The 12,179-nt window shown below is 35.2% G+C and overlaps 1 protein-coding gene across 1 annotated transcript; it reads right to left on the bottom strand.

Moving 5' to 3' along the window:
* Positions 1-95: 95 nt before the first annotated feature.
* LOC764878 (polyglutamine-binding protein 1) lies at positions 96-9,681 on the bottom strand. The gene is made up of 8 exons (XM_030972739.1): positions 9,594-9,681; positions 8,821-8,935; positions 7,279-7,405; positions 6,629-6,687; positions 5,200-5,318; positions 3,949-4,063; positions 1,795-1,867; positions 96-1,225 (listed from the first exon to the last, which is right to left on the bottom strand). The coding sequence occupies exons 2-8, from the start codon at positions 8,897-8,899 to the stop codon at positions 1,081-1,083; spliced, it is 717 nt and encodes a 238-aa protein (XP_030828599.1). The 5' UTR covers positions 8,900-8,935; positions 9,594-9,681; the 3' UTR covers positions 96-1,080.
* Positions 9,682-12,179: the final 2,498 nt, after the last annotated feature.

Here is a 12,179-nt window from a genome sequence, read left to right as displayed (position 1 = left end):
CCATTGTCATCATGGTTATCAAGATGCGATCAGTATCATTTTTGTTCACTATCATACAATCTACACTTCAAAAAAATATGTAATTGAATGTCAAATATTTGTAAAAACAACATAGTAATTTATTTACACACAAAATATTCACATTTGGCTTGAGTGTGAGCTTCTTTCCCATTTCTTTTATGTAAGAAATAAATAAGTAAGAGAATAATTATTTCACAATAACAGTGTAATAGTAAAGAGACAACTGAAAAAATTGACTGTAATTACTCACTTCTTTTCCATTGCCTGTTATTTTGAGGGAAAAGGCAATTTAAATGACACTAAAAAACATACAAAAATTGAAAAGTTTGAAAGGATGAGAGATAGGAACAATACAAAGAGTAAAGTAAATGAAATAGTCCATTATTCATAGAAAAATTGTGCCTCATATTAAGCTAGTCTTTGCCTAACAATTCAGAGTATATTGAACAGTTTGAAGTAGAAGCCTAATTTCATCAGTAAATATATTTAGTAACATGGCTCTTGCAAGACAATAAAAATCTTTGAAATGTGTAAGACCAATTGCTTTATTTGCACCACATTCATTCAAACCAACCACATTAATGATTAACCCCTTGTTAATAATGACAATCACGTTTTGAAGAGAGATCATAGGTAAGAATCAAAGCCCTCCCAACGATTAATGCAATCTTTCCTTTTGGTAAAGTTTATCAAATGTATGTGTAGTGGATATGCATTTCCTATCTTAGATGTCAGTGATCAGAACAGCAATACATCAAAGTCCTATTTCTGAATCATCAGCAGCCGAATACAATTGAGAGTCCCCACAAAAGAAGGTCTAAATCCAAACAGAATGGGAATTTCAACTTCAGCAGAAGATAATATGACATGTGTGTGATCCCAATCTAAGTATAGACCATCAAACAAGAGATCCATACACAGAATATCTTCCTAAGGCAGCAAATTACATTGATATCCAGTTGTAGAATGGTAGTTCCAAATCATAGCGACCTTGTTAGTCCAGACTCCAGAGAGTACTAAAAACTTTGGACCTGATGAGTCCCAAAGGTTCACAAGTGTTCAGGTGTTAGCATTGGCCTTATTAGCTCTAAGAATAGCTCCTGGACTAGGATAAGGTCTCATCTGAAAGAGAGGTCCGCTAGCGGTGACATCGACTCCTGTCTTAGCTTCTTGGTGTGTTGGTAATCCACTGCTCCAATTACCTCTGCAAAGGTTGTAACATGATAAGATATGCATCATTCATTAAGTGTTTTGAGCCATAATGCTAAAGAAATAATTGAAATCATTCACCACATAATTGAAAATCAATGGCTTTCACAGACTGCATATTCTCTTGAAAAATTACAAGACAAAACAAAATACTTTGGAGCTTGGGGACTATTCGGTTTGGTTGGGTAGAAGATTTTTTGGTTGAAATATTTTGAAGCTTGATGGAAGGGTAATATGTATGTAAGCACAGGACAATGACAGATAACATCTGATTTTAAGAATTATCAGCAGATGGTGTGATTCCTCCCCCCCCAAAAAAAACTTTCACAAGGGGAGAGAAGATAAAGGGCCAAATAACACTAAGAACCAAGGTATAAAAGATTCATGAAATAATTATTCTTTACACAGATTATACCGTAATAATGGCCCAGCATGAAACACATATTAAACAATTTCTTTAAATTAAAAAACAGATAATTCAAACATGTGCAAAAATAGGCTTTCTAATATAATATTATGGTAAAGATTGATTGAATGATTGATTAGTTAATAGGAGTACATTACCTTGGGGTATCAGAATATGCTGATGGATCCATAGGGTCTAGTTCATCTTCTTTTTGTCTCCTTCCTCTAGAACCTTCACAAGAAAACAAAAATGCAAACAAACAAACAAAACAGGACATTAATAATTATATTTAATTTTTAAAAAATAGTGCTTCTCAAGGTCTTCTTCAATGAACCATCATACATTATTAAAGAGCATTTCCTTTAACCTTTTTCAAGAATAGCATCAACCATTTGTACATACTTAGAAAAACTTAAAGGAAACCTCACCCCAAAGAATAAGTGTAGGTCTTCTAAAAATTGAGATGTACTCCTGCCCTTTGATGTAAATATTCCTTATAAAAATGTACAAGAGATATATAAATGAAGATATTCTTGGCATGATGTGATGCCTTTTAGCATGAAATGGGTGCAGCCATTTTCTTGAAAATGTGATGTACCAGGTGATGTTGTATATCTATCATGCACCAAGCTTTTTAGTTGGAAAGACTTTTTAAATCAATAACAAAACCTTTACTTTTCAATGAGAAAAAAATCATAGCTGAGAAGATAGAAATTATATATGGTAAAAAATATTTAACAGGGAGACAATTGTAACTAATTCATTTAAAATACTAAAATATAGCAGTTGACAAATCTATTTCATTTATCAGAAACCTTCACCTCAGAAGAACACCAACTTATTTATGCAATTTGCATTCTGGCAATCTTAGTACAGTGCAAAGGATAATAGCAGGTGAATGAAATGCTTCATCACTACACACACCTGGGAAGGAAGCATCCATAAATTTCAATACATTTATTTGATAGACGACTTCACATAGTACGTCATGTTATCAAAAAAATGGCGATGCCTGTGTCGTGCTGAGAAACTGTACATTATTCTTGCTTTATGCCTCTCTCATACACTTGTAGATTAATGGGCAAGCATATAATAAATCTCTCAGTATAAGTATAGTTATTTCCTGGGTGAGGTTTTCTTTAAAGTAGATATTCATTGATTTTAAAAACTAACTTTATTTTCAATATTGCATAGTTGAAACTTTGATTCGACAAGGTTATCAAAATTCAATGCTTGGAAACATTTGAAGTAATGATTATTATAAATTACAAAACGCTTAAATACAGCCCCGGCATAGCACCTAAAGAGCTCTCCGAACGCTGCTGAGATGTGTGAGATCACAGTATGGACATGACTTGCACAAGCAGATGATGCCCCATGACATCTCACACATTTTCAGTGGCTGTGTTTTCATCTTCTCTTGAGTTCTTTCTCTTACTTCACTACCGTCAGGCTAAATGTATAATCTATTGCCTCACTCTAAACCCCGCGCATGGTTTTATTTTGATGACAAATGCAGCGATACAAAAATAAAGGAATCTGTCGCTTGTAAACAAAATAAGACGCCATTGTATATTCAGCTGCTACACACCGGGGTATGTTCGGCGTTTCAAGAGGGGACAAATGCCGTCCTTAATATCATTCCGAGGGTTTTTCAATTTGAAAGTCTGGTTTCTTTGATTGTTAATTAATCCCTATCCTGTGTATTTACAAGCAAAAGATTTTAGTTATCAGAATCGGGTCATATCCCTTTTTGAATGGTTTGACATGCCATTACATTTATATACACTAAACTCATTATAATTTGACAAATAATAGCTTTGCAATTATGTTCATTCTCTATGGAATGTCGTCTGCTTGGGCAGTGTTGGGCCATATAGTGACGTCATTAAAACATCGTTATTTTTCCGGCGAATCTCTTGTATATCCCAGCTGCTATGGAGGTGGTTGTATTTGTATTTTTATAAATCAACCGATATGTAGTTGACCTATAACGTGTACGATGGCCATCTGTTAGCTTACCAGTTTCTAGTGATACTTTATTTGACATATTTGTGATTTTCTTTGAATTTCACCTTTAACTTGTAACACAGCTAACACATTCACCATAAGATCCTCATTGCAGGTATCTTACAGAAATTTACCACCAGCAAAAGCAACAAAAACTGTTTCCCTTCTTTACATCCTGAAATTAATAGTAGGGTTCGGTTTATGCAAAATTATAATAATAATGATAATTATAACAATCCATGTTATGATAAACATCAAAAAGTGTGGATGTTTAAGGTAATATAAAAAGTAATTATATTTACCTCTATGGTCTCTCCTTGACCGTTCACCTCCAGATCTTGGCGGAGGATTCTTAGGAGGAGGGAGGGGGACACTGGAGGGAATGACCGGTCCTATGACCGGTCCTATCTCCACGTTCTAATATGAAAGAGTTATGAAGAAAGAAACACAATCCATTCATGAATCATACAGGTAACTAATGTGTACTTGTCTGTAAACATGGTATAATATGTGCATGATGTTGTATGTTCACAACATTCCACAGGCTTTGAATATCATTTTGAAGAAATTTGAAGAGTAATATACTAGGACATATATTATACAGATATTGACTGGCAGGGGGTGTAATATAACATTCTTTGGACTGCTGAAGGGAGGGAAAATATAACTCCCTTCAGGTCCAAAGAATATTATATACCCCCTGCCAGTTAATATCTGTTATATAAGATAGCCTTGGTTTGAAAATTTAGGGGGTAGTGGTCCCTTTTTTGTCCCCCAAATTTTTTTTCTCCAATTTGTTTGTAAAGAAAAGAAAAAAAAATTAGAAAAAAAAGTGAGAAATAAAATTGACAAAAAAAAACATTACGAGAAAAAAAAAAATTTTGAGGGAAGAAAAAAAAAATTTTGAGGGAAGAAAAAAAAAATTTGGAAACAAAAAATTGACCCTCCCCCCCCTAACAACAACAAATTCTTCAAAATTTAGAAATGTTGTGTTTTCCTTTGAAATTGACATACATGTTAGAAAAATATACTAATTTTCACGGCCAGTATAACGGGCAATGTAACAATTACGATCCTCGCAATCGATATCATGTGACGCGCTGTGGACCAATGACATCTCGGCATCTGTCTAAGCTATCTAATATTACACACTATTTTTTCTTTTGCCAGCCAATTAAGTAATGAAATAAAATTTAAAAGCAGGGTCCGTCAATTTCATGTACTCTGTGAACAAATTGCGATGCTGGATCATTTAAGTGATCCAAAACATGCACAAATGACATTACGGTAGTCAAAATCTTCATCCATATACAGTAAGGAGTCTTTTTCTTTCACTTAAACTGGACATGTTTTGAACAAAAGATGGCGCTTGACTAATTATTTACATTACCTTTATATATTTACATATATACATGTGTCAGAATGGAATGAAAATTTACAACATTTGATTTTTGACAATGACATAAAGTTCTTTATATACCCCACAGTGAAACATTTCATGGATGCAAAATGACACTGTTGTGACTGATATCTTGATTTAACATAATACTAACCTTGACCTTATCAGCTGGCTCCATGCCTGGTGGTTTGGGTTGTGCTTCTCTTAATCTTATCCTCTTCTCTTCAATCTCTCTCAATTTGTTAGCTGATAAAGAAATGTTTGCTTTTGAATCTGGAATAAAATACAAATGTAGGGGAATATAGTAATAATGGCATCACAAGAACATTACATTTAAACACCTACTTGGATCTCTTTTAGGGAAGTTCAAAGTACTTTATCCCATACGCGACCAAATCCAAGAGACTTTAGCTAACATTTGTATAATTGGTAACGTTACTAATTTATGGTAAGCTTGAAAGCTTGGATCACACCAAATATCATCTAAAAAAAGTATTTTCAAAATTCCTTTTAATCATCATTCATTAAAGCTTGATAAGGTTTGTGACACAAAGTGACAAAAAACCTTTAAAAAGCCCTTGAAGAGGCTTTAATGAAGTGATATTTGCAAAACATTGGTAAGATCTAAGCAGAAGAAGGGCTGAATGAATCATGCATGTTTTAGTTACTGTACCTTACACTGGTACAGCAAATACATAATAGAGCTGTGAGAGATCATACTCATAGGGATTGCAAAAAGTGAATATGGCATTTGCATTGCAAGAATCAATGAGGTCAGCGTGTTATAAATTCTTCTTTTTGATTGAGAGACCTGGGCCCATAACACAAAGCTTAGCATATGATCGTACAATTGATTGCTTGTTCAAAACGATCAATTGCAAAATAGCAATCAATCACTAAGTTATCTCTGTGTTTCAGGGGCTCTTGTGGTACATCAAAATCCAAAATTCATAATAACTTAGAGTTTACAACTAAATAATTCAGCTAAACATGGGGAAACTTACAAAATAAGCTACCAAAAAATAAGTATAACATGTTGGCCAGAATTATTCCATAACTTACGTTTTTCATTTATTTATAACAGTTTATCAATAAGAAATCATTTGTGGCCAGATGGCCGATTTGCAGATTCTTTTACAATCATTATAGATAAAATGGACACAATATTACATTAAAGTTGCTCATGCGTGGGCATATAGAGGGCAGCACACGGACGTATGCACGGGAATGTAATACCCGTTGGCTCAGTGTTATGTAGTGATCGCCAAGTTGCCTACTTCACGAACGACTATATACCCACACATGAACATCTTTAATATCAGTGAAAATGCAACATATATGACAAATAACATATTCCAGGACATGGATAAAGGTTGATCATGATAAGGATACATGTACATGTAGTAGGCCTATAGAGTCAGTTCTACAAATTTAGTTTTTTTTTGGGGGGGGGTCCTTATGACCATTGTAAATCATTCAATCCTAAACATTAAATCAATGTAAGTCATGAATTAGTCTTTTCTTTAAATACAAGAATGAAACAAGAGGATTGCGTTTGAATACTACTGCCATAGCACACATACCTATCGGTGACAGCCACGAAACCATATCTGTGTTGGAATCCCAATAGTAGACAAATCCACTAAGAACATAGGTAGAAAAGAAAGATCATGCTTAAGATCATCAAAGGATTATAATTTTTTCTTTACAAGATAATTATCTACAAAAATATACAATGACATTGTACAAAATAAAACATACTAGGTTTTGGCATGTTTAGATTTATTTCAAAGAAGCCTGAAGTGAGGCCATATTATCTTTTCATCTCAGGTTATCCGAAAGCTTATCTGCTTATTTGATTTCTCTCTAGGATAAGAAGAAGCTCTCCAGATTACATGTACTTCATATCTAGTTCAAGAGAATCCACACTATTGACTTCACCTATCAGACTGCATAGGATCAGTTCCTTCAGATTACTGTAGCATTCATTCTCTTGTAATAGATATCAGTGCTGTAGTTAAGACCGGCATTTCCAAGACATCAAGTGAAAATATTACCTTCCATAGGCTTTATACATGTAATTTGGTCCGAGACCGAGACCGACGCCACACCCACTAAAATATGGCCTCAAGGCCGGACTCGACTATAAAACTGCTATAACTTTTTGTGTTTAACTTTCTCTGAATTGGGTTTGATTTTTGTTAATAAAGTCAGAGCATGACCTTTGACTGACCTTGGAGGATCTTTGACCTTCCACCAACCATGAGGTAAGCTATCATTGTCAATGATGATCTGTTCCTTGCTTAAATCAGGTTGGATATCACCAGAGTAGTCTGCTGCAATGATTTCTTCAGTGGGATCTACATAAGTTAAAGTGAAAAGTGTTTGTCATTTACTTTTTTCTTGCTGTTGAGAAAATTCTAAGAAAATACAGAGCATAAATAGGGCTAGTTCTTCTTCTTTTTCGCTATAAGCATGGGTCACCATCTATTGTATTCTCGTACTGATATAGGTGCTGTGCAGGTGTACATAAAGTGTCACAATAAAAGGCCTACAAAGAACTATATGCGGCTAAAAAGACATCTGTAGCTTGACGGAGCTGGATCCCGAGTACCCCTCTCTTAGGTGAAATAAAAAAATGTGTATGTTTTCGCGTCCCTGTCTGCTTTTTTTTTTTCATTACCAAAAAATGACAAAAAACTATAGAAAATTACAACAAATCCATCGGAAAATAAATACTTGCAAGTTTGTAGTTTTCTATATAATATAGACTCTCTTGGTTACTTAGCTACCGTACAATTGCTAAATATGTCTTCGCATGAGTCTATTTATCTGCCATGGCCTAGACTACCGGTAAATGCTTTTCGATCTTGCTATTACCATTACCATTATTCAAATTGGTAGATTGAATCTAAAATCATGGCTGCGAGTGGTCCCTTGTGTAAATGTGATCACGAATGTAGTTTTTTCATACAGTCGTTTTAGCCGTAATATTTATCACACTCCCATTGTACATTGACGATGGTAGCTAAATGGGAGAGAGAGAGAGATAGAGAGGCTACAAAACCTTAATTGCATCGGTACGTACTGTGTAAATATTATTGCAGTAAATCAGCTGTTTTCTGTCACAGATTTAAAGAGATATGTTGTGTGAAGTTTAAAAATGTACACATGGTGCTAACACTATTAAAACAATGTAAATATGATCAGCTCTTGTGTGGCTATAATTATCTCTTTTATTTGTAACATTTCATCTAAGGCGAACCCACCAGGGATTGCCGGAAATCTCTAATGGCGGCCATCTTGAAAAAAAAGTTCCACTTCCTCCTCCTTTTTAAAATTTCACACGTAAAACCTGTTTTTTTGTTCGGCCTTAAGGCTTAGCAGAGAGGTTCCAGAGCCTGGTGGCTCTCCAAGAACAAGAGAATGCTGCTATCTGTATCATTCAAAAAATTAATTTTCTGAAGGCATACCAAATATCAACTGAAGATATAAAAAAGTAACAACAAATGTATGAGAGATCCTGGAAGTCAAAATGAGAGTGTGATAGTGATACTGCAATGTTTTTCACAATTGTACATTCCAATTTTCACTCAAAAGCATGAGATGCCAACAGGTTCGGAAAGCAAATTTAATATAATTAACACACACTTTCATAAAATTCCATCAGGGACTTGAACAACAATGAGAGATAGATTTACAGGATTTACACTGTACATGGACTTTTCAGACTGGTAAAATGTTAAAACTTCTTTAAAATACAGTAAATGAATACCATTTTCAAGATTAGTCGAGCCAGCTTTCAAGATCCCTCTCTTCTTCAAACGAGCAGCTAAAGCAGGTGGCAGAGACATGTTAAGGTGTATTTCATTGGATGCTTAAGCTGGGAACTAGAAACAAAAATAAAGAAATAGACTCTACATGTAAAAGTGACAAAAAAGTTGAATAAAATCACCATATTAAAATTCCATCAATACTGAATCTGGGCGAGGCGTTTTGAAAATGAAAGACCATTTGTACATTGATACATTTTAGATTCATCCCTAAAAACTGATGAATACTAAATAACTAAATTAGCATATGGTGAAGAAGAAAAATAAAAAAAGAAGCAAGAGAAGATGAAGATGAAGAAGAAGAGGAAGAAGAAAAAGAGAAAGAAGAAGCAGAACAGCCAGAAGGAGAAGGAGGAGGAGGAGGAGGAGGAGGAGGAGGAGGAGGAGGAGGAGGAGGAGGAGGAGGAGGAGGAGGAGGAGACGAAGAAGAAGGAAATAATGAGGAAGAAGAGAAGAAGGGGATAAGAAAAAGAAACGGAGAGAAGAACATCACTTGACTAAACCTCCAACAACACAGCTTACAGCCAGCAACAAAATAAATAGATGGGACTGTTCGTCAATCACTCGATGCCAATGGGGTCTGCAATTTTCGTAATTCAATAACATCTTGGAACTAACGTTTATCCCTGCTAGATTACTCACAAACATATTCAACACGATATTATTCACTCATTTAAAAACAATTTAAACATTAGAGAATTTAATTTCGTCTTACATTATTTTAGTACACGAAGTCTCACGAACTCGATCGTCCACGCGTACTCCAGACAATCCTACACAAAAGTTTTAGTGATATGACTGAGTGCAGTGCGTACAAACCAGTATGTTATTTTACGTAGGATAGGATGGGCACAGTTGAACACCACATCGGGGGGGGGGGGGGGGGGGGGGGGGGGGGGGGGGGGGGGGGGGGGTGTATAAATAAAATTAAATTTATTAACACATTTTGAACTATTTTAACAATTGATGATCATAGTAATTTTGAAAGAGGGGTGCAATCTCATCTCTTCTTGTATTAATTTTCTACTATACCAGGCTGGTTTTTAAAAAAAAACTTATATAAAAAATTATGATATTGCATTGAGGGACCTGACTTAGTGACTTTTAGGTCTCATGCACATGAAAGAAAGAAAGAAAGAAAGAGGAGACCTTATAGAAGCTGGGCTATCTATTTCACTAAAATGCATTATATGAACTTGTTCTTTATAATTGTTCCTTTTATGTACCGGTACTCTGTCACATGTTATAAATTAGTTAAATTGTATTACATTAATGTTAGAAGAAAGACAAATAAACTTGAAATTGAACTTGAACTTGATCTTATCAAAGTTTCTCATCTATCGTGTCTATATAGTTTATATTTTGTTTAGCTATGTATTATAAAAATGTTTAACTCCATACAAATTAATCACCTTTCCTCAATGACCAATAAAGCAAATTAGGGAATAATTACACGCATATTTTTTAATTTCCTGTATAGAAAGAAAACTGTCTTAGATTATATCATGCAACTGAATATAAAGTTATGGGTCACCAGGGGCGGCCCGCCGGGTCCAATACAAATAATTATATATATATATAAAATTTTTTTTAATGGGGAGGGAGGTAGACCTACAATTCCCCCCGAATCTCTGAAAACCCTCCGGCCTCTAACTTCATCGAACAAAAGTGGTGCACTATTCGGATCCGATATTGCGAGCAAGCGAAGTGAGTGAGCAAAAATAATTGCACCAAAAAAGGTTAAAATTGTATTTTGTCATTTATATATCTTAACGTAAAATCACATAATCGGTCATCTCGTTGCTAGGAATCGTCCTAATTTATCAATTTTGCAAAAATTGAAGCGAACGAGGGGAAAAAACACTTTGTTGTATGAATTTTATTTCGATATAAAAATACAATAGTTAAGGTTATATTCGGGCGTCATGCTGCCCGAATCATGACAATATCATGACGAGGTGCTCGAATATCGTAATATCACCATATGGGGATTTTCATGGACCTCGCTGCCTGAAACTATCCCGTTTCTAAATTACGTGAGTGAGCGAGGAAAAAGACACTTTACTATCTCTAAAATGTTATTTCTCATCAAAATACCTAAAGAGCACATTTTTTTTTTGTCCCGGAAATTTGGCCGACCGACATTTCGTTCAGTGAGGAGGGGGGGGGGGGGGGAGGGGTAAGGTCACTTTTTTGGTCACCTTTTTTTTAATTTGAGGGGGGTTTCTTGAACTTTCTTCCAAAACACACACATAACAAAAATTGAGGGGGGTTCGACCCCCTCCCCCCTGTGTACGCCCCTGACCCCAGTGCATTTTTCGATAATCGTTTAATGTATCTCTTACAGTCAACAGATTATAATTATAATGATGATGACGACGATGATGATAATGCTAGTAGAGAATACCCCTCATCGCTTGTGATTCTCGTTGTGTCATTTGTGTTGCCTCATCCAATGAAATGTTTTATTTAAGATTTATCATGTTGTTTCCAAGTTACTGTTAGAAGTTAAATCTTTGAAAAGCATTTTTTTAGTAATTTGTCACCCTATTTGTCATTTTCCTTCATATCTCCCCTCGCTCTCACATTTTTTTTTGCCGTTCGATTGCCACTGGTAAATAATGACAATCGTGAACGATGACGGAGGCAAACAAATCTTCAGTTCAGGATATTGCAGCAAAATGTTTATGAAATGCGACAAAGAGTATTACCTGATTACTACCCTTCTATTACATCCATCATCATTCAGACTTTGACAGGGGCGGCCGAGCGACTCCCAAAGTGGGGGAGCACCAACAAAAAAGGGCACTTTCTGGAAAAAAGGCACCTACAGTGGGGAATCTCAAAGCGAAAATATACCATTTTTTAGACATTGGTATATCCCCCTTCATTGTGAGTACATTATCAGGGATGATTTCAATATTTGTTTCTCTTCATACTTCATACAAGATATCGCTGAAGCATCATACTTTACAGTTGAGTGTGATGTCTGAATATGCATTTACGAGCGAGCGAAGCGAGCGAGAAAAATTTTAAAGATCTGTGAGGTCGCAGTGTGAAAAATTACATCTTATAGAGAGGAAAAAAGCCAATCGTGATGGGGTTATAAGCACATTCTCATAACGGAAGACTGAAAAGGCCTTTGATAAGTAACATTATTATATTATCTTTAAATGCGAGCGAGCTTTGGGGGAAATTGCTCTTAGTCGCTTTAAATAAGGGGCACGTTTAATGATTACATGAAAAGGGGACAATTATCGAAAGGGATAAGACACTTATTAGAAAAGAAAAGGAGCACGTG

The sequence above is a fragment of the Strongylocentrotus purpuratus genome, unplaced genomic scaffold (genome assembly GCF_000002235.5).
Source record: "Strongylocentrotus purpuratus isolate Spur 01 unplaced genomic scaffold, Spur_5.0 spur5_scaffold_6, whole genome shotgun sequence".
Classification (NCBI taxonomy): Eukaryota; Metazoa; Echinodermata; class Echinoidea; order Camarodonta; family Strongylocentrotidae; genus Strongylocentrotus; species Strongylocentrotus purpuratus.
This window is presented reverse-complemented; position numbering and strand designations above follow the sequence as displayed.

What these genes read in the sequence shown, in the direction of transcription:
- LOC764878 (XM_030972739.1), bottom strand. Translation starts at nt 8,899, where the DNA reads ATGTCTCTGCCACCTGCTTTAGCTGCTCGTTTGAAGAAGAGAGGGATC. An exon ending in CTCGACTAATCTTGAAAATG is followed by an intron (nt 7,406 to 8,820) that starts GTATTCATTTAC and finishes TAACTTATGTAG; the next exon opens with ATCCCACTGAAGAAATCATT. An exon ending in GCATATTCTGATACCCCAAG is followed by an intron (nt 1,226 to 1,794) that starts GTAATGTACTCC and finishes CAACCTTTGCAG; the next exon opens with AGGTAATTGGAGCAGTGGAT.